The 23,438-nt window shown below is 35.1% G+C and overlaps 1 protein-coding gene across 1 annotated transcript in view; it reads left to right on the top strand.

The window, feature by feature from the left end:
- Positions 1-23,438, top strand: part of LOC148954821 (protein O-mannosyl-transferase TMTC2-like) — a 261,000-nt gene that overhangs the window by 168,446 nt on the left and 69,116 nt on the right. Inside the window, exons 11-12 of the mRNA XM_089105236.1 lie at positions 19,449-19,534; positions 23,088-23,332. Of these exons, the coding sequence (XP_088961362.1) occupies positions 19,449-19,534; positions 23,088-23,332 (331 nt within the window). The remainder of the gene's footprint in view (positions 1-19,448; positions 19,535-23,087; positions 23,333-23,438) is intronic.

Here is a 23,438-nt window from a genome sequence, read left to right as displayed (position 1 = left end):
TAGTGATTTGAGGGCAACTAACCCCTCTCTCACGCCACCTTTTCCCCAAACACATCCAATCAAAATTTTGAAACAGCCATTTTTTTAAACGTAGTTTTAAGTTCTGGAAATTATGTCTTTGAGGATGACAACTCCTCCATAGCCCTCAGAGCAAGGGTTGTAATTTAAGGATTCTCCGAATCCTTCCCATTACTTCTTATGGAAGGGATGCTCGTATAAAATTTAGAGAGGGTTCATTTGATTAGAAATTGAAAGTTCTTGTTCACTATTTAAGATTCAAAAGAGATTGGAGGGCAACTAGCCCCCCCCTCCTTCATGCCCTAAATGCATCAGATAAAAATTTGGTGATAGATATTTTGTTAAAATAGTTCAAAGTTATGATAACAAAAAACCCCGGTGTCAACACGGCCAACCAGGGCCCGGGGGTAGGCGTTGTAAGTTACGCCCGGGGGGGATATAAACAATCAAACAATCATTAAATAAACAATGAATGCAAACAAACATAAAATAGATTTTAATGTAAATTAATAAATAAATTTAGTGCTGATATTAATTTTAATTAATAAATACATTTCTGCTGGGTGGAATTTAACGCGGGGGAATTATCAGCAGGAAAAGAAAATGTTCTTTGAGGGGGGGGGGGACTTCCAAGGGGTGGGTTTTTCAAATGTGAATTATTCAGGGAAGGGACGACTAAACCCATTCAATAATATTCTAAATTTTACATTTGAAAGTAACGAGAATAAAGAATCAAGGGAAATGTCAGAGATAGCACTTCAGGTTCCTTAAACGATTTTGTTCGCGTCTTTTGAAAAAAGTCATTTTCAAAAGACAGATTATTTTCATTTGTATTACTTTCTCTGTGGCTGCTCAATTATGCATGTGAGGGGGGAGACTTCCCCCCACCACTGTTTACGCTAAAGTTTCAGTTTTTATTTCAAGGCTTAAAAAGGAACGCAATGCGATAAAAGTATAACTCAAAATAACATATATAGAAAAATATATGCACATAACACGGAGCAATTAATCAAAATTGCATATTATGAGTTGAGGCTCACCCAAATGATGGCTCAGGGGCCTCACCATTCCACAATCTATGAAATCATTCCTGCAATAACTGAAAATATAAAGTATTGTTGAGTATTTTAACGTCTTTCACAACTCAAACGGTCCAACATTCTACAGCCCAATGAGTCTGTCTAATCTCCTAAATTGGGAACGGAGGAGATAAATGAAGTTCTGTCCCGTATTAGATGATTCTCCAACCTCACCCTCCTCCTCTCCTACTGTCTACGCTTCAGTTTTCTTCTTCATGCCAAGTACGCCACCCCCACCCAAAGACTTTAATAAGGAAAAGTTTTGTATGGGAAGAACACATAGTAAATCTATTATAATATCCAATTATAAGGTTAAAATACATACTCAGTGAAAGATGCAAAATTGCTTTGGCACACACAATCCTATTAAGGTCAATTCCAAAGAGTCGTGATCCCTTTGTGTCAGCAAGTGAAATGGTGTAAACCCCCTTATTGGAGCTATTTTTTCAATCCATTCATTGTTTTCAATCGCTGTCCACAAGTTATGTAAGCTGTCTATTGTTCATATATAAGGTTTTTATCTAAAAGGTAATCGTATAGACTTTGAAAAAAGCCTCATTCGATTTAAATTGAAAGTTCTAGATCCGTTTTTTAAAGTCAAGAATAATCGGACAGTAAGCAACCCCCCATGCAATAAAAACTTGAAAGTTTTTTCAATAAAAAACGAACAAAAATTAATTAAAAATAACTTCCCAAAAATTTGTTTTTCAAAGAAAAGTAAAGGCCATTTTAAACTTAAGCTCAGGAGATACAAATACCTGTTAAAATTCAAACTCAAAACGACCAGAAATTACTATTAAAGAATAAATGAAACCAAAAACGAACCGAAATTAAATAAACAATCATAGAAATAAACATACAACAAGTAATAATATAAATGAATAAATAGATCTTAAAGCGATTAATGCTCGGATTGAATATGAAAATCAAGCTTAAAATGAAAAAAAAAATATTTTGTTATTCAAGTATAAATGAAATTTAGAACGAACATAAATTAAATAAACAATCAATTAGAACAAACATACAATATATATTAATGTAAATGAATAAATAAATCTTAAAACGAGTGAAACTTAAATTGAATATGCAAATCAAGTTTGAAACGAATAAAAATAACTACAAACAAGAGTTTGGGTATCGCCTCACTGCAGAAGCCTAAAACCTACTGCGTCATTGACGCTTTACTGAAAACGAATTATATTACAAATGTTTTCTTTTGTACTTAATATTGAAGATAAACATTAAAATTACAGTAAAATTTTGAACTGATGAGCTTTCAGCAATGAATATCATTATACATCAAATATTCATTTTAATTTATTAGTTCTTTCCAAGATTGATCAAGACAAATATAGTTTCACTACAAACAAAATTTGGATACTGCCCCCTTCTTTAACTGTAAAAACCTAAAGCCTTCTGCGTCATTGGTGCTTCACTGAAAACGAATTACTCGTATATTACAAATTTATTCTTTTCCAGTTCTTACAGCATTGAAAATGAAAATAAAAATTACAGTGAAAACAATCTTGAACTGATGAATCTCTTAACAATAAATATCATTACATATCTAATATTCAAGTTGATTTTGTTTATACTTTCCAAGACTGTTCAAGACTCATATAGTTTTCAGTAAAGTGCCGATGACGCAGTAGGTTTTAGGATCCGGCAGTGAGGCGTCACCAAAACTCTTCTTTGTAGTTATTTTTATTAGATTCAAGCTTTATTTGCATATTCAATTTAAGTTTCACTCGTTTTAAGATTTTTTTATTCATTTGCATTGATATATATATTGTATGTTTGTTCGCATTGATTGTTTATTTAATTTCTGTTCATTTTAAGTTTCATTTATACTTTAATAACAAAGTATTTTTTTCATTTTAAGATTGATTTTCGTATTCAATCTAAGCATTACTCGCTTTAAGATCTATTTATTCATTTAAATTATTACTTGCTGTATGTTTTGTCCTATGATTGTTTATTTAATTTCTGTTCATTTTGGGTTTTATTTATTCTTCAATAGTAATTTCTGGTTTTGAGTTTGAATTTTAACAGGTATTTGTATCTCCTGAGGTTAAGTTTAAAATGGCCTTTACTTTTCTTTGAAAAACTTATTTTTCGGAAAGTTTTTTTTTAATTAATCAAATATATGAACATGTTTACGTCCTTCGTCACACTGATACAAGCCGAGACATAAATGCAAACACATAGGCTCTGGAATGACTAATACAGTACTATTTGTTGACAAGAGCTTGATGTGCCAAAACATTTTCGTACAAGCTTTTGTTAATAGTGTTGCAGAAAGATAATAGATTTCTCTGTTGTGTTTTTTCATGCTCAGCGGGCTGTAGCCTGGTAACACCATGAAGAGGAAATCTGGAAGTCTTTTCTGGTATGGAGATCTTGAACAAGAGAAAAAAGTTCTTCAGAAGTTTCCATATTTTCAGGAATTCTGAAGAAAAAATAAAAATCCTTTTGTTCTGACCTATTAATGAATGAAAAAAACGAAACTGTTTTGGCATCAAGAGTTAACTTCTCAGAGACTCTGTAATCTCACGCTCAAGTAGATCATGAAATTAATCTCGACACTTCCTATAGAATATTCAGAATAATCTGCATCTCCTGGAAATTATCATGAAAAGTTTAATCTAGAAATCTAAAATTTAGATTTTTTTTTAAATTTGGATTTCATTCGAATTTTCAAAAAAAAAGATGTATATATTTACACAAAGCTTGGGCCCGAATATAAACTAAATATTGTCAATAGCAAATTTACCAGAAAGGGAGATCCCCCAAACTTGACTTGAAGTAAAAGCTAGTAGTAGGACCTTTTAACTGTTTGAATGCAGCTTGGCATCAGTTGGGGGGGGGGGGAGGAATCTGAATATTCTTGTCATCACGATATTCTAGCAAAGGGATTGCCAGATCGCGACCAAACTTGGTACATAGCAAGTACCAGTATTCTATTTAGGACGATGTTTAATCAGACCCTAGTAAAACATATTAAAGTTAAAATTCAATCTAAATTCTATGAGAGGGGAAAGGAAGGCGGCCGTTAAATTCGAAACTACATGTAGGAAGTTCGGAATTGTTCAGATGTCTTGGAAATTATCCTGGAAAATTTAATCTAGAAATGTAAAGTTTAGATTTTTGTGAAAATTTGGATTTCATTCGAATTTTCTAAAAAAGATGTATATCTTTATGCAAAGGTTGGGTCCAAATATAAACTAAAATTTGTCAAATACGAATTTACCAGAAAGGGAGATCTACCAATGTAGCTTGACTTGCGTTAGGGGGGGGGAATCCCAGCATTCTTGTCATCACGATATCCTAGCATTGAGATTTTCAGATCATGGCCAAACTTGGTACATAGCAAGTACCAGTATTCTATTTAGGACGACGTTTGATCAGACCCTAGTAAAACATATTAAAGATAAAATTCAATCTGAATTCTCTGAGGTGTGGAAAGAAGGCGGCCGCTAAATTTTGTCATCCTAACAGAGAGGGTTGTCGGATGGCAGCCATACATAAGGTAAAGTAGAAGTAATTTTTCTAGACATGCTTTTTGGGAGTCCATACGTGATCAAACCCATTAGGAGGGATGGGGGGTCCTTAAGTTCTCGTCGCAAAAAACATGTACCAAAAGAAACTACTGAGTATTGATCGATGTAGTCGTCGTAATTATTAGTATTTTTATTCAAATAACTCTCGTATCTAAATAATCATGTACTATCCTTACTATTTCTCTTAATGGAAAGAACCATTATCGTACTTGGGTTCTGTTGTTTGTAGAAAATTAACGTTGAATTAAAACAACCATCCACTATTTCTACGATTTTTCTCCTTGTAATATTTTGTATTTTTTGTAATTTTTTTTTGTAATTTTGTAATATTTTGTAATTTTTTTGTATTGCACTCAGTATTGTACTCAATTGTTCATTTTAATCCAAAATAATTTTCATTTTAAAATGTTTTAAACCGGAATCATAATTCCATGTAGCATAACATTTGAATAAAACCAAGTATTGGCACTCAGTTCTCCACTATGTGGAAACTGCCCCATCCAGACCCAAGTTTGCCCCCCCAGACCTCAGTTTCTTCCCCCAGCTGAAACTAAGTTTCTACAAAAAATCATGTACTAATTAAGGTAAACCTCCATAATTCAAGTATCCAGAGAAACAGGTCAGTTTTCTTTAGTACATCTTTGCCTTTATGGTAATATATGATTCATTTTTTCAGTTTTCACTGCCATTTTCAATCGATTTGAGAAAATTGGCTCCAACTTCACCCCCCCCCCCCCCTCAGAATTTTTACGAAATTATGCCACTGTTCTGGAGGAGATGGGCTGGATAGGATTAATAAATTGATGAGATTTGAAACTGAACATAATCTTAAACTGAAACATTTAACATAGACACTTCCAAAACTATTTCTTTCTTAAGTGTATAACTAAACTTTATTTCTATAGAATATCCAACTACATTTCATTACAGTACACCCGTCGAGCTAAGCTTTCTGCTACGCATAATTTTTTCTCCCTCCGTGCCCTTTTAAACCGTATAGTGCTGATCATGTCTCGTTCAAAACCTAGATCACTAATTCAGTTGGATTGGCACTCCCGTTTTTTGCCAGTGACAGTGGCTGGTTTAACAGAGAAAGGAGATTATCGACTTGGTCGTGGATGCTTGTGTACTCTGTTTTCAACTTCCAATTTACTCAGGATTATTTTACTTAGGACTTTCAGTTCCTCTATAAAAATTTACTTCTTTGAGATTAGCAATAAGGACTTGTTAATTTTTCCCTTGACCCCACCATTGGTTACTTTCATCAAATACTTCAGGGCTATTTCTGACAAATAATACAATGAAATTTTGCACTGTGAGCACGGGTCCACGTAGCCTACCAAAATCTTCTATTCTCTTATTGTTTTTTTGTTTTTTTTTTGTTTTGTTTTGTGTGTGTGTGCGTGTTGAGTCTTTGAAAGGTTGAAATGCATTATATTGAAAATACTTTTCTTCCTTTTTTTTTTAGCATTTGTGTCATTTCTGTTTTCCCCCTGTTTTTTTCCTGGCCATTGAGCCTTGCGGGGGATTCTATGGTTGAAGTGATTTTGTCGCAAATTTATTGGTTGAATTAATTGATTGATTGATTTTGATTCCTTCCATTTTCATATTTAATGACATTTTGTCAAAAGTAAGCAGAACTAATATTTTGCGAAGGCTAATACGACACAGACTTTAATGATGACAAAAATCATCAGGCGGAGGCTTTCTTGCTAGTCTCTCTACTACTACTACTACTAACAACTCACCCCAGCACCATGCCGCCTGAGGCCAACACAGCTACACACGCTCCTCCTCCACCCCAATCTATTCAAAGCCTCCCTTTTTACACCTGCCCACGAAGTTCCCATTTCCTTTAAATATTTCTTTATGACGTCCTACCACCCCCCGCGGGGACGACCTGCTTTCCGTTTGACCCTAGATGGTTGGCCTAAAAGAACAATCTTCGGCAATCTGTCATCCTTCATCCGAACAATGTGCCCTAGCCGCCTCAACCTTTCTTTCATTATTGCCCTAGAGAGCGGTATTGAACCACATTTTTCGTATAGCCTATTGTTTGAAATAATGTCAGTCAGCCGGGTACCCAGCACAATCCTTAAGCAATTTCTCTGGAAAACAGGTAAATCCTTGTCCTGTAGTACCTTTTAAAGCTGTTGAGAGCTCATATAACGCAAGGCTTGTTCAAAATATTTCTTTCAAAGCGCTTTAAAATTCATTTTATTATCATCAAAACATTACAATTGAGGATTCCTGACACTTGGATGGTGATGTCTTCAAAAACAACTTTTCCAAGTCACAGTTTACATTTAAGGTGGAATCGCATCGAACCGATGATAAACTATTATCCATAATAGTTTAAATATTTATAACTTTACAAGTCTTTATTTATAAGTATTAAAACAACTTTAGAAGGTATTTAAAGAAATTGAATGTCAAACCTACCTTTTGTCAATTAAATTTGAGTATATGGAGGTCAATTGAGCTAAATAATTGAGATCAAATAATGGAGCTTTCTTAAGCTCTATGTGCTCAATATATCAAAGACGTAAGAGTGATACATTTGATCAGTTTTGAGGCTGAACCTTTTTTACTTAATTGATCAGATTGAAAGCCAAAGCAAACTAATAGTTTTTTATCTAATAATAATAATAATAATATTATCAAAAAGCAATTAAATTGAAAAGTTCCCAAAAAGACTATGATGGTATAGCCTAATGCAAATACTAAATGAAATAACCCTGAAAGGAAGAAGAAAATGTAAAGCTTCAGAACTAGGGGACCATGCGATGAAATCACTGTGATAAGTTGAATAATAAGAATGATAAGGCCAAGTGTTTAAACAAAATCCCACCTCAAATAAACTCCCCTCCGACTTCAGTCGAGAACCATTGACACCTATATGTAGTAAAAAAAATATATATACTTTTGCCCTTTGATTTGCAAAAAGGGCATAATACTCCCTGGATCTGGTAATTTTACTTTATGAATTATTAATAATGTCATTCGCGACCGCTGAATGTAAAAGTTCTGTCGATAATGCAATTTTTGATTCATTATTTTCTGATTCTAGGATTCTTCCCAAATTTAGGGAGATCCATTGGCATTGTACGATATCCTTTAGATAGAAAATTAGTTTTTTTTTTCGTTTAATGCAATTTGGGGTTGTATTTACCATTGAATATAATTTTATATAACTAAAAATCGTAATGTTGGAGGGTATTATGTTGTTTATCATTTTTGTATACCTTCATTGTCTTTCACAGTTTGAAGTGAATACTACAAAAAATGTGTGTCAGAAAGGTAGTTATATTCACCTAGTACAACCCAAATAGCCGTTACGCTGGCTCGTGGTTCCTTACCTATGAAAGAATTTAAGAAATAAGAAATGCTTGAGCACTTAGCAAGACTGCCTCTGCTAGGATGGTTAAAAAGTTAAATTATAACTGAAAAATACTAAAGACATGTTAAAAACTTAGTAACAATTTTGCATTTAATTGTAGGTAAAATATATACTTTGATTATCTTCTGACCCCTTTTTTATGTATATATAGCCCCTTACACACCCCCTAGCTCCAGCATTAAGGCTTTCAGGAAAAGTCAGTTTTTGTGAACATTCCTAAAGCCGCATAAAAATAGTACATTTTCCACTATTAATTTGGAAAATTTTCCTGTTCCATCTTGTTGTTCCCACTTAAAAAACAATTGGCTGGTAAGACGGTACACATCTTCTGTCACTGTAATCAGCAGAACAATAGAATTCAATCTGCTTTCCTTTTATCCGAAAGCCCGAAAGCATACAAGGTAAATAATGGATCTCTTTTCTAGTGGATGTATCACTTGAGGAATAAGAGATCATTAGGTGGGCTCTTGGGGCGATTTTCTTTGCTCAATGGGGCTAATCATTCGTGAAGAGTTTTCTAGGAAACTTTCAAGACAGCTGCTAAAACTTTTTGATACATACGACACATTCAAGAAAAGCAGGGAAAAGAGGCAATGACAAACTTCAGATTGAACTAGAACCAATTAAGTAAAGTAATTCGCCCTATAAATTGTAAACACTAGTTACTTTTTCAAAAGTTTCGACAGTTAACGACGTAGCAATTGGGGAACTCTTAGATACAGCCTTTAAAGGTTGTAGGTCTTCTTTTGTGGTAAGGGTAATTACAGGATTAGAAGAAGATTCTCTAGGGCAATTTTTTACAGTATAGATTTAGGCTTCACATTTAGTAAAAAGCTTTGAAATTTAAATTTATGTGCTTTATTAACAAGATGATGGGTGAATCATGCCTAGGGTGTCAAATACAATAAACCTAATATATTTCAAATCATAAAGTGTACCTTATTACGTATATCTTGATTTATTCATACCTCAGTAAGGTATGATGTTCAGTATATTGAGTTAATTTCAGATTACAAAGATGAAATAATAAACTTTATTTGGTATTGAATAGATAAAAAACAAGTTTTTTCAACTGAAAGTAAGGAGTAACATTAAAAATTAAACTAAGAAACTATTACGTATATGAGGGGCAGGCACGTAAGCAGGAATTTGTTTCGGGGGGATCCCATATTTTTTTCGCAGAACACTATGCGAAAAAAAAAAAAATCGTTAGATTTTGGTGGCCAGATGAAGGGGGTTGCTGTCCCTTTCAACACCGCAATCTTCCCGCTAAATCTCTTAAGTACTTTGAATAAGCTTCTTATTGTTCTAATCAAACGACCCTTGTATTTTTAGAGCTGTTCTTTATGAATTGGGCAAAATTAAACTTTAGCGTAAAAAGCGAGGTGCTGAGGAGGAGGCAAACTCCCTCATATACGTAAGTTTCTGTTATTTTTAAGTTTTAATGTTGCTCCTTACTTTTATTTGAAAAAACCTGTTATTAAATTTAATTTTTTGTCATTTTTAAATAATGCCAGGAAATCTGGCTCCACCTCTACGAAAAAAATCCTCCCCACGGAAATATCCTCTAGACAATTGAACCCCGGTGAAAATTTACCCCAGACAATAGCCTTGAAATCTCCACACGTAAAATTAAATCAGCAAAAAGAAAGAAAGACATATAAACATAATTTTGTATAAGAATTCTGGTCAATACCCCCAGTGTAAATTTTCCCAGAAAAGATAATCCTATGAAAACTTCCCTCTCCAAGGGAAAATCTCCATATGTAAAATCCTCAATTAGAAAATCCACAACCCCCCCCCCTAACCAAAAAATGTGTGAATACTTCCCAATAGCAAATATTATACGTAAAGAATAGCCTAATCTTATAACTTAAAGACTTTTCCTCCTGGGGCAGTGGAGAATCTTGTTATCTCCAAAAACATAGTTATTGGGTCTTTCAACTCTGCTGAACAAAATGGCTATCTCAAAGTTTTGATCAGACGACTTTGGGAGAAAGGGCGTGAGAGGGGTCTTAGTTGCCCTCCAATCTTTTTGGTCACTTAAAAAAGGCGTAAGAAAATTTTAATTTCCGTTTAAATGAGCACTCTCCCAATAATCTAGGACCACTGAATTGATACGATCACCCCTAGAAAAAAAAACCCAAAACAACAACAAACAAACAAACAAATCTCGCATCCGTAATCTACAAAATTGCACATTTTTGCATATAGGAGGTTGAAACATCTACAGTAGGGTTTTCTTATATGCTGTATCTGATTGTGTGATTTTCATTAAGAGTATTTTACTTTTAGGGGATGTTTACTCTAATTCCGTTTTTTAGAGTTTCTGTTACTTTTGAGCCGCGTCGCGCCTTACTTACAGTTCGTTACTACGAACTGTTTGATTCCGACTTTTTCTCTTCTCAAGGAATTAAATAAAAAAAATAACAAGTTTTTTCAACTGAAAGTAAGGAGCAATATTAAAACTTAAAACGAACAGAAATTATACGTATATGAGTAGGTTCTCACCCTTGTCAATATCTCGCTCTTTACACTAAAGCTCAAATTTTGTTCCAATTCTTTAAGAATGACCCAACCCTTGAGTACGCCTGTCCTGTTTGGTATGCTGGCATTTCCATTGAATTGTCGGACAGAATAGAGGCAGTCCAAAAAAGGTGCCTAAGAATTATCTTCAATGAGGGTAAAGTACCTTATATTTCCCTTCTTAGGAGAGCTAATCTTGTCACCCTTAGGGAAAGGAGAGCAAATATTACCTTCCGTATTGCTAACAATGCCCTTCATAACCCTCGAACAACTCCCCTTTTCCCTGGTCAATATTCACCACTTCGAACCCGCCTCCCGCGTCCTGTGTCAACAAAAATCCCCCTTCCTGCCCCAATAAGAGTTTGCACTGAAAGATATAGAAGAACTTTTATCCCTTACATATTTGACATTTTCAACCTGTGAATCTCCACTCCCTCCCCCCCCCTCACTTCCCCTGTACCACATTATGATTAATTTCAAAGCCTATTTTTACAAATTTGTAATGTTAAAGTTTTTGTCTGTCAGTCACCTACTAAATTATGCTTTTGTTTTAATTTTTCTTTACCCACTTGTTAATTTTACAATTTCTCGTTTTTTTGGCATTTTTGCTGACTTGATATTGACCTTCTAATTTTATGAGTTTATTTTGTTTTTGTTTTTAACATTTTTACGTATTTGACATTGACCCTTTTATAATTTTCTGTTGTTTTTTTTATTGTTTGTTTTTGTTGTTCTTTTTGCGCTTTATTTGATGCTAAAGTGTGAAATCGGCCATTTTGGGCTTGTGATAGCCGTTTTACAGCAATAAATCTTATCTTATCTTACCCCTGAGTCACAAAGGTTGTTTAATTAGAATAGATAGCTCTTTTGAAAGTACTAAAAAATACTTTAGCGCAAGAGCGAAGTATTGACTAGGGGGTGAACCCCTCATATACGTAATAATTTCTGTTCGTTTTAAGTTTTAATGTTGCTCCTTACTTTCAGTTGAAAAAATTTGTTTTTTTTATTTAATTCCTGATCGTTTATTAAACAATGCTTGGAAATCCGGCGTCCCCTTCATAGTAATGTCTCTCCCCCCATGAAACATCCTCTATGGAAAGATCCTCCCACGTAACCCCTCCTCTGACCCCTCCCCCCACCATAAAAAAATCTCTCCTGAAAATGTTTGTAAACTTCCCAATAACCAATATTATATGTAAACCACTGTATATAAATAATAGATACAGTGTGTATGTAAACCACTGTATATAATTATATTATCTATACAATGATGTTAACAATGTGCAAAGTCCATAACTTGCAGCCCTTCCCCCCGGGGACTGTGGGGGATTAATTCATCCTCAAAGACATATTTATTAGATTTTCGACTATGTTGAACAAAATGGCTATCTCAAAATTTGTGTCAGGTGGCTTTGGGAAAAAAATGAGCGTGGGAGGGGGACTAGTTTCCCTCTAATTTTTTGGTAACTTAAAAAGGGCGCTAGAACTTTTAATTTGTGATTTTTTTTTTAATTCATGCCCAGGCATCACCAACACATGATGTAACCAAGACTTAATCTGAATAGGGTTCTAAACACTATGCTTTCTAAAAGCCAGAATATAATTTGTACTTTACTGAAAATCTGCATTATCAGTTTAATATACATATGCTGATATTTATTCATTAAAATCTTAATTAATTTTTGATTTCTTAAAGTTATAAAAGTGACAACATTAAAAAGAATCTTTTTAAAGAATTGCTATATAAGAATTAAAAAGAAAACAAATACATTTTTTTTGCCATAGAATAGGATTTTGAACTCTTAGTGTCAAACGTTTTCAGTAAAGAACTGAAAAATATTCAAATGAATTTACTGAAAAAAATGTGCATTGTCAGTTTAATATGCACATGCTTATATTTATTCCATAAAATCTTAATTAATTTTTGATTTCTTAAGGTTATAAAAGTGAAAACAATAAAATTTTTTTAAGTAAATTACAAACTATGTCCTAGCTTTTAGAAAGCATAGGGTTTAGAACCCTACTCAGATTAATTTCTGCTCGTTTTGAGTTTGACATATTTTAATTTCTGTTTGTTTTGGGTTTCATTTATTTATTGATACTGATTTGTGGTAGTTGTATGCTTGGTGAATTATTTGATTCTATTTTGTTCATTAAACTGACCATACACATTTTTTTCACTAAATTCATTTGAATTTTTTTCAGTAAAATACAAATTATATATATTTTTTTTTTTTTTTTGTTTTTTTTTTGTGTTATTTTGCCATGGCCCGAAAAAGCTTTTGTTGCAATAAATATCTACCTATCTATCTATTTTAGCTTTTAGAGCGCACGGGGTTTAGAACCCTACTCATATTAATTTCTGCTTGTTTTGAGTTTGAAAAGCCATTCTAATGCTTTCATCCTAGGACATGCTGATATCTGATATCTAATATGAGATGATATCTAAATAAGCCATGAAGTTTTAATTAGTAAAACAAAAGTAAGTATTAAAATCATAATTAACATATTTATTTCTGAATTTTTCTAGTACGGCCATATCTAATATCATGTTTATCTAATTTATGTTTGTTTTTTATACATTCTGGTAAAAAATAAAAAAAAATAAAAAATAAAATTTAAATTAAATAAATTGAAAATTAAAGTAAATTAATTAAAATCGATATTTGAGTTGGCCTAGAATTTTAAATTAGTTGATTGATCCGAGTCTTTATGCCAACAACAAAAAGATCAGAAAAATGTTTGAAAGACGATTCTTTCACAACTAATGAAAAATTCATTTTATTTTGTTATAAAACTTGAATTATTGATCTATACGAAACCTCTCCAGTAAACTTTTACTTAACAGAAGGCTAACATATATTGATAGGCCAAAATGTCATACTTAATATAAGTATATCTATGTTTACTATTTATTACGATGCACATATGAAATTACTGATGAATATTCTCACGCTTCTCTCTAATTTTCAGCTAAGTAACACAGGGACGGATCCATAATTTTTTAGGGGGAAGGGAGGCGCAAAATATGTTGATCCGATAAAAAAATTTCAGGGGGGCCGCAAAATAGGTTGATCTACCTATCTGAGGGGGTTATCATCCTAAAAGACAAAATTTCCAGAGCTTTCAACTACGTTGAACAAAATGGATATCTCATAATTTTAATTCGATGTGTTTGGGAAAATGATGGGCGTGAGAGGGGGGTTTGTCGCTATCCAATCACTTTCAACTATTGAAAAAGGCACTAGCCCTTTCAATTTCTAATTGAATGAGCCCTTTTGAAGTCTTTACGACAGTGCTTTCAATAAAAACTTTATATGCCCCCAGGCCATAAATTATAACTTTTGCCCAGAGGGCTCTGGGGGGAGGGGTTGTCATCCTTAAAGACCTAATTTCAAAAACTTTCATCTACGTTGAATAAAATGGATATCTAAAAATTTTGATTAGATGTGTTTTGGGAAATGGTGGGCGTGAGAGGGGGGTTAGTTGCCCTCAAATCACTTTCGACTATTAAAAAGGGTACTAGTCCTTTGAATTTCAAATTGAATGAGCCCCTTTTCAAGTTTCTGCGACAAAGATTTCAATAAAAACCTTATATGCCCCCAGGGTATAACTTATAATCCTTGCCCTGAGGGTTGTGGGGGAGTGTCTTCTTCAAAAATATGTTTTCTATCTGGAAATTAACTACCCTGAACACAATGGCTATCTAAAAATTTTTATTGGATGTGTTTAGGGGAATGATAGGTATGGGGGGGCTATTTACCCTCCAATCACTTTCTACTATTAAAAAGGGCACTAGCCCTTTGAATTTCCTGTCGAATGAGCTTTTATTGAAGTTTCTACGACAACAGCTTCTTTAAAAACCTTATATACCCCCAGGGCATAACTTATTACCCTTGCCCTGAGGGATGTGGGGGAGTGTCCTCCTCAAAAACATATTTTCTATTTGGAAATCAAATACGCTGAACAAAATGGCTATCTCAAAGTTTTAATTGGATGTGTTTGGTGGAATGAAGGGCGTAGGGGGGGGGGGGCTAGTTGCCCACCAATCACTTTCGACTATTAAAATGGGCACTAGCCCTTTGAATTTCCAATCGAATGAGCCTGTTTTGAAGGTTCTACGACAACGCCTTCTATAAAAACCTTATATTCCCCCAGGGCATAACTTAAAACCCTTTCCCTGATGGTTGTGGGGGAGTGTCCTCCTCAAAAACATATTTTCTATCTGGAAATCAACTACGATGAAAAAAAATGGCTATCTCAAAAATTTTATTGGATGTGGTTGGCGGAATGATGGGCGTGGGGGGGGGGGCTAGTGGCCCTCCAATCACTTTCGACTATTAAAAGGGTCCTAGCCCTTTGAATTTCCAATAGAATGAGCCTGTTTTGAAGTTTCTACGACAACGCCTCCTTTAAAAACCTTATATGCCCCCAGGGCATAACTTAAAACCCTTTCCCTGATGGTTGTGGGAGAGTGTCCTCCTCAAAAACATATTTTCTATCTGGAAATCAACTACGATGAAAAAAAATGGCTATCTCAAAAATTTTATTGGATGTGTTTGGAGGAATGATGGGCGTGGGGGGGGGGGCTAGGTGCCCTCCAATCACGTTCGACTATTAAAAAGGGTAAAAACCCGTTGAAATTCCAATCGAATGAGCCTGTTTTAAAGTTTCTACGACAACGCCTTCTATAAAAACCTTATATGCCCCTAGGGTATAACTTAAAACCCTTGCTCTGAGGGTTGTGGGGGAGTGTCCTCCTCAAAAAAATATTTTCTATCTGGAAATCAACTACACGTAACAAAATAGCTATCTCAAAATTTTGATTAGATGTGTTTGGGGGAATGATGGGCGTAGGGGGGGGCTAGTTGCCCTCCAATCACTTTCGACTATTGAAAAGAGTACTAGCCCTTTGAATTTCCAATTGAATGAGCCTGTTTTCAAGTTTCTACGACAACGCCTTCTATAAAAACCTTATATGCCCCCAGGGCATAACTTAAAACCCTTGCCCTGAGGGTTGTGGGGAAGTGTCCTCCTCAAAACATATTTTCTATATGAAAATTAACTACGTTGAACAAAATGACTATCTCATAATTTTGATTGGATGTGTTTGGGGGAATGATGGGCGTTGGGGGAAGGGGGCTAGTTCCCCTACAATGACTTTCGACTATTAAAAAGGGCACTAGCCACTCCAATTTCCAATCGAATGAGTCCTTTGGAAGTTTCTACGACAACGCTTTCAATAAAAACTTTATATGCCCCCAGGGCATAACTTATAACCCTTGCACTGAAGGCTCCGAGGGGGGTTATCATCCTAAAAGACGAAATTTCCAGAACTTTCAACTATGTTGAACAAAATGGATATCTCAAAATTTTAATTCGATGTGTTCTTAATGGTGGGCGTGAGAAAATGGTGGGCGTGAGAAGGGCGTTAGTCGCTATCCAATCACTTTCAACTATTAAAAAAGGCACTTGCCCTTTCAATTTCTAATTAAATGAGCCCTTTTCAAGTTTCTACGACAACCCTTTCAATAAAAACTTTATATGCCCCGAGGGTACAACTTACAAGCCCTGCCCCAAGGGCTGTGGGGGGAGGGGTTGTCATCCTTAAAGACCTAAATTCCAAAACTTTCAACTACATTGAATAAAATAGCTATCTAAAAATTTTGATTGGATGTGTATGGGGAAAAGGAGGGCGTGAGAGGGGGGTTAGTTGCCCTTAAATCACTTTTGACTATTAAAAAGGGTACTAGTCCCTTGAATTTCAAATCGAAAGAGCCCTTTTTCAAGTTTCCACGACAAAGATTTCAATAAAAACCTTGTATGCTCCCAGGGCATAACTTATAATTCTTGCCCTGAGGGTTGTAGGGGAGTATCCTCGTTAAAAATGTGTTTTCTTTCTGGAAGTCAACTACCCTGAACAAAATGGCTATCTCAAAATTTTTATTGGATGTGTTTGGGGGAATGATGGGTTTGGGGGGGGGTATTTGCCCTCCAATCACTTTCGACTATTTAACTGGGTACTAGCCCTTTGAATTCCCAGTCGAATGAGCTTTTATTGAAGTTTCTACGACAACGTTTTTTTTTAAACCTTATATACCCCCAGGGCATAACTTAAAACCCTTGCGCTGAGGGATGTGGGGGACTGTCCTCCTCAAAAACATATTTTATATCTAGAAATCAACTACGCTTAACAAAATGGCTATCTCAAAATTTTGATTGGATGTGTTTGGGGGAATGAAGGGCGTGGGGGGCTAGTTGCCCTCCAATCACTTTCGTTTATTAAAAAGGGTACTAGCCTTTTGAATTTCCAATCGAATAAGTCTGTTTTGAAGTTTCTACGAAAATGCCTTCTATAAAAACCTTATATGCCCTCAGGGCATAACTTAAAACCCCTGCCCTGATGGTTGTGGGGGAGTTTCCTCCTTAAAAACATATTTTCTATCTGGTAATCAAGTACGCTGAACAAAATGGCTATCTCAAAATTTTGATTGGATGTATTCGGGGGAATGATGGGCGTGGGGGAGGGCTAGTTGCCCTCCAATGACTTTCGACTATTAAAAGGGTACTAGCCCTTTGAATTTCCAATCGAATGAGCCTGTTTTGAAGTTTCTACGACAACGCCTTCTATAAAACCTTATATGCCCCCAGGCCATAACTTAAAACCCTTACCCTGAGGGTTGTGAGGGAGTGTCCTCCTCAAAAACATATTTTCTATCTGGAAAACAACTACGCTGAACAAAATGGCTATCTCAAAATTGTTATTGGATATGTTTGGGGAATGATGGCTGTGGGGGGGGGGGGGCTAGTTGCCCTCCAATCTCTTTCGACTATTAAAAAGGTACTAGCCCTTTGAATTTCCAGTCGAATGAGCTTTTATTGAAGTTTCTATGACACCCCCTTCTATAAAAACCTTATATACCCCCAGGGCATAACTTAAAACCCTTGCCCTGAAGGTTGTGGGGGAGTGTCCTCCTCAAAAACATATTTTCTATCCTGAAATCAACTACGCTGAACAAAATGGCTATCTAAAAATTTTGATTGGATGTGTTTGGGGGATTGATGGGCGTGGGGGGGGGCTAGTTGCCCTCTAATCACTTTCGACTATTAAAAAGGGTACTAGCCCTTTGAATTTCCAATCGAATGAGTCTGTTTTGAAGTTTCTACGACAACACCTTCTATAAAAACCTTATATGCCCCTAGGGCATAACTTAAAACCCTTGCCCTGATGGTTGTGGGGGAGTTTCCTCCTTAAAAACATATTTTCTATCTGGTAATCAAGTACGCTGAAGTAAATGGCTATCTCAAAATTTTGATTGGATGTATTCGGGGGAATGATGGGCGTGGGGGAGGGCTAGTTGCCCTCCAATGACTTTCGACTATTAAAAAGGGTACTAGCACTTTGAATTTCCAATCGAATGAGCCTGTTTTGAAGTTTCTACGACAACGCCTACTATAAAAACCTTATTTGCCCCCAGGCCATAACTTAAAACCCTTGCTCTGAAGGTTGTGAGGGAGTATCCTTCTCAAAAATATATTTTCTCTCTGGAAAACAACTACGCTGAACAAAATGGCTATCTCAAAGTTTTGATTGGATGTGCTTGGAGGAATGATGGTCCTGGGGGGGGGGTCTAGTTGCCCTCCAACATCTTTTGACTATTAAAAAGGGCACTAGCCCTTTGAATTTCCAATCGAATGAGCCAGTTTTGAAGTTTTTACGACAACACCTTCTATAAAAACCTTATATGCCCCCAGGGCATAACTTAAAACCCTTGCCCTGAGGGTTGTGGGGGAGTTTCCTCCCTCGAAAACATATTTTCTATCTGGAAAACAACTACGCTGAACAAAATGGCTATCACACAACGTGGAGTGCAGGTATTTGGGGGAATGCGGGGCGTGGGGGGCTAGTTGCCCTCCAATCACTTTCGACTATTAAAAAGGGCACTAGCCCTTTGAATTTCCAATCGGATGAACCTGTTTTGAAGTTTCTAAGACAACGCTTTCTATAAAAACCTTATATGCCTCCAGGGTATAACTTAAAACCGTTGCCCTAAGGGTTGTGGGGGAGGGTCCACCTCAAAAACATATTTTTTTATGTGGAAATCTACTATGCTGGACAAAATGGCTATCTCAAAATTTTGATTGGATGTGTTTGGGGGAATGATGGGTGTTGGGGGGGGGGGGATAGTTGCCCTCCAATCACTTTCGACTATTAAAAAGGGCACTAGCCACTCCCATTTCTAATCGAATGAGCCCTTTCCGAAGTTCTACGACAACTCCTTTGATACGAAGTGCCCGGGTATGGAGAAAAAACCAAAAAACAACACATTGTGCCCACAGCATTCTTTACTTAGGCAACTCTAGCACGCTGCCTATGATTCGTGAGGTGAAATGTTGGAAAAGCATGAGCTAATGGTGTTGTTTTGGAAATTTTTAAATCTTAGCATCAGAAAAATATCATCGCGAATATGACATAATGGGAGGATGTTAGAAAAATTAGACTGTGTTAATTTTGTATCTTTGTTGGACAAATTAACGGATTTTGATTCTGGTGCCATTGGTCTTTCAAAAGAGTGCAGGGTTTCCACATAGACTAGTGAAATGAAAAAATTGAAAATTAAAAAGAACAGACCATTTTGATTTTGAATTTAGGAAAATCAGTGAATTTCAGCAAACCTGTTTCTTTTTATTAAGCAACACAACTGGACCTAAGAATAGTACATTGGATTGACTTTAAAAAAAGAAATTAAAAAAAAAGAAACGATAAAGAATGTCTAACTAATACTCTGATTTTTTCATTAAAATGTCATGTTTTCTACTATTTTTTTTACAGTAATTGTGAATACAATTTTTATATTATTACAGAGGCATTCTTCTTCAGAACCAAGAGAGATTAGAAGAAGCAATCATCTGCTATAGAAGCGCTATTCAATGCAGACCGACTCTTATTCGTAAGTGATTCTGGTTACCCTCTCATTTTTAAATAATTTCTTAGACCACACTGCTTTTCCATTTACAAAAAATTAAACAAGAAAAACGGGTTTTAATTTCTATAAAGTAGTGAATACAAAACACTTAATTAAACAAAAATACTCCGAATATTTCGGCCCCACATCCGGGAGCCTTTCTCCCCGAAAAAAAAAATTTCTTACATCAACATAAAAAACATACTAAACAAACAAAAGAAAAAATATAAATAAATAGGAAAAGACGTTTTCTTTTCCTATTTATTTATATTTTTTCTTTTTATTTATATTTTGTCTTACAGAATCACGTGACTGACCTCTGTCCTAAATCAAATAATTGACGATACTGACTAAGACCTTTAAAAACTTTATTTATTTTAAAATGTATTTAAAATTTGTATTACTTTATTTAAATATTATTTATTTAAATGTTAATTTTTTAGATCGCGATTATTGATTTTGCTTCATTCTATCTTTAATCTTATTTTGTTATCTGTCATATTTTATTGCAGGTCTAATCTTGACCTGCGGATGTGCAATGAATTGATCTGTGCTTAGCCCTGGGGTTCAACCCCAGTTGCCGTTGGACCAACGGGGAAGGGGCTCGTAAGCTAAATAAATTCTCCTGAAACGTCTGTGGATAGCCTGTGTGTCAAGTAGCACATAAGAAATTATTTATTTTATTTGCATTTATTAGATCTTGAGCTGGGTTGACACTGACCCCCGTCCCAAACCAAATAACCAGCTACGCCAGGAATCGAACCCGTGCCTTTAGGATGAAGGATTCCCCAACTCAGCGCGCCAACCAATTAGCTAGGACGGTATTGTATTATTGTAGCTGTTAAAACAAAATAAATCAATCATTAGAAAACTGAGCTTATTTTACGCTTGATGGTCAAGAGAATCAAAGTTAAACACATTTCACACTTTAAGAACTAATATTTCATAAAATTATGTTTAGCTCTTGACCAGTTTCCAACAAACATATCAACTTAGAACGTAGAACATAAGCATTATGGAACATATAGCTTGATATGTTTCCTGGAGCATAAACTTGAACGGAACATAGACTTGAATATAATCAAAAAAGAAAATTCAACTGAAAGTAAGGAGCAACATTAAAACTTAAAACGAAAAGAAATTATTACTTATATGAGGGGGTTTGCCCCCTAGTCAATACCTGGCTCTTTATGCTAAAGTTCGAATTTTGTTCCAATTCTTTAAAAACAACCCTTGAATCATAAGGGCCGTTTAATTAGAATAGAATTAGTTATATTAGAATTAGATATTATATTTGAATCGTATTAATTCTAATAAGAATTAGAATTAGTTAATGGTCCATAAAGGCCATTTAATAAGAATTTTTAGTTCTTTTTTGAAAGTAATAAAAAAATCTTTAGCGTAAAGAGTGAGGTATTGACTAGGAAGAAAACCCCTTCGTATACGCAATAATTTCCGTTCGTTTTAAGTTTTAATGTTGCTCCTTACTTTCAGTTGAAAAAACTTTTTTTTTTACTTTCTGATCGTTTTTTTTAAATAATGCTGGGAAATCCGGCGCCCCCATCTTAGAGATGTCTCTTCCCCTGTGAAAACATCCTCCTCGGAAAGATCTTTTCACGTAATCCCCTACCCCTGACCCCCAATAAAACAAATCCATCCTGAAAACGTCTGTTTACTTCCCAATAACCAATACTATATGTAAACAATGATCGAAGTTCATAACTTGAAGCCCTTTCCCCGGGGACTGTGGGGGATTAAGTTATCTTCAAAGACATATTTATTAGATTTTCGACTATGTTGAACAAAATGGTTATCTCAAAATTTTTAGTGGGTAGCTTTGAAAAAAAATGAGCGTGGGAGGGGGTCTAGTTGCCCTCTAATTCCTTTGGTCACTTAAAAAGGGCACTAGAACATTTAATTTCCATTCGAATCAGCCCTATCACGATATTCTAGGACCATTGGATCGATACGGTCAGCCCTGGAAAAAAAAAACAAACAGAAAAAAACAACAACAAATAAACCCTCATCCGTGATCTTTCTTCGGGCAAAAAATAAAAATTCCACATTTTTCCAGATAGGAGCTTGAAACTTCAACAGAAGGGTTTTCTGACACGCTGAATCTGATAGTGTCATTTTCATTAACATTCTATCACTTTTAGTGGCTGTTTCTCTTATTTCGAAGATAAGCCAAATTTTTAAAAATTTTCTTGTAACTTTTGATGGGTAACATTAAACTTGATGAATTTTAAATATTCGTATCAGTATAAAAATCTGATTCTTTTGATGTATCTTTTGGTATCAAAATTTCGTGTTTTAGAGTTTTGGTTACTATTGAGCCGGGTCGCTCCTTGCTTACAGTTCGTTACCACGAACCGTTTGATTGATGAGCATAAATCATTGAATTATTGAACATCTCTAGCCTTATATCAGCAATGAAAATTAACTATTTTTTGAGTATTTTGTGCCTTGGGTATTTTGGACGCTCGATTGTTTAAGGCCTCTTAGATAAACCGTGATTCCTGCTTTAAATCCCCTTCGTATCTATAATCACCTATAATAGATGCAGAGGAAACGATATTATTTATATGTATATTTCTTTACCTGCCGTGCTGGAATAAAACATCCAAAATGGCTTACTTTCAGTCTTTCTTTGTGAGACAATATTTGCCGTCTTTAAGTATTTTTGTACTTTTCAGCAGACACTTTACTTCTTTTCATGTTTACATTACAATAAGATAAAAGCCTGGATAAACTAAGAAATAAGAAGTCACAGCTAGTAAACAAAATAATAATAAATAAACCAAAAGTCACCTCATCAGTCGTCAGCTGAGCTGACTCAAACTCAACCGCCCTCAGTGCTACGTGGTAGAGTGGAGGCCTCGGCCGAAAAATTTCCAAAATTTCCTTGTCTCTACTGGCTGTTAGTTTTCTTCTTTTTTTCATTGTCTAACGTTTTCTCTTAAGGAGGCCCTAGATCATTTTGGTCAAAAGCTTCCTTCAAGCGATTGACTCAAGCACGTTTTACTGTCTAGGAACCTGTTTGACGCTTGAGTCAAGTGTTGATGGTGATTGATAGAAAGTTTGAATGAATCAATCATTTTGATCAAAAGCAGTGTGTTAGATTAGCTTAGGTTAAAATTGAAGGGTCGATTAAAGGCTGATTAAAGCACACGTCAATCGATTGACTCAAGTAGGGTTTGCCGTCTGGGAATTTGTTTGACACTTGAGTCAAGCGTTGAAGTTGATTGATAGAAACTTTGAATCATTCAATCGTTCTTATCAAAAGCAGTGTGTTAGATTAGCTTTGGTCGAGATTGAAGGGATGACGGAAGGTTTGATTGAAGGTTGATTGAAGCACACATCAATGGATTGACGGAAAATATTTATCAAAATGATTGACCGTCTAGGGCCTCCTTTTATCTAGCTCAAAAATTCAAAAAGTAAGTATTACTATTTTGACGAACCCATACCGTTGATTTCTAATAGAAACGACTGATTGCTGCATATGAACGGAAATATGATAAAATTCTATTTCCAGTTGCATATCTAAACCTTGGAATTGTACTATCGAAGCAAGGAAAGATTACAGAAGCTATGGAGATTTTTAAGACTTCCTTAACAATAACCTCTGATTCAGTAAGGGACTGGAGGTCGCATGAAAGCGCTCGAACATCAGCTCTGTTACAAATTGGAAGAATTTATTCAGATAATGGCGAGCACGAATTGGCAATTGAAGCGTACACCACGGCCCTAAAGCAAATGCCTGACCACTATCAGCCTCAGGTAAATTCTCATCTAAGCTTGTTTTATTTCTCATCTATGTCGAATCATTTCAGCTTAATTTCGTCCCAGTGTTTCATCGTTACAAGAAGTTGTAACAATATAAACC

This window comes from Artemia sp. Qi Xiang Cuo, chromosome 2 (assembly GCF_049724085.1).
Source record: "Artemia sp. Qi Xiang Cuo chromosome 2, ASM4972408v1, whole genome shotgun sequence".
NCBI classification, from domain to species: Eukaryota; Metazoa; Arthropoda; class Branchiopoda; order Anostraca; family Artemiidae; genus Artemia; species Artemia sp. Qi Xiang Cuo.
The sequence above is the reverse complement of the archived record's forward strand: the minus strand, read 5'-3'. Positions and strand labels throughout refer to the sequence as shown.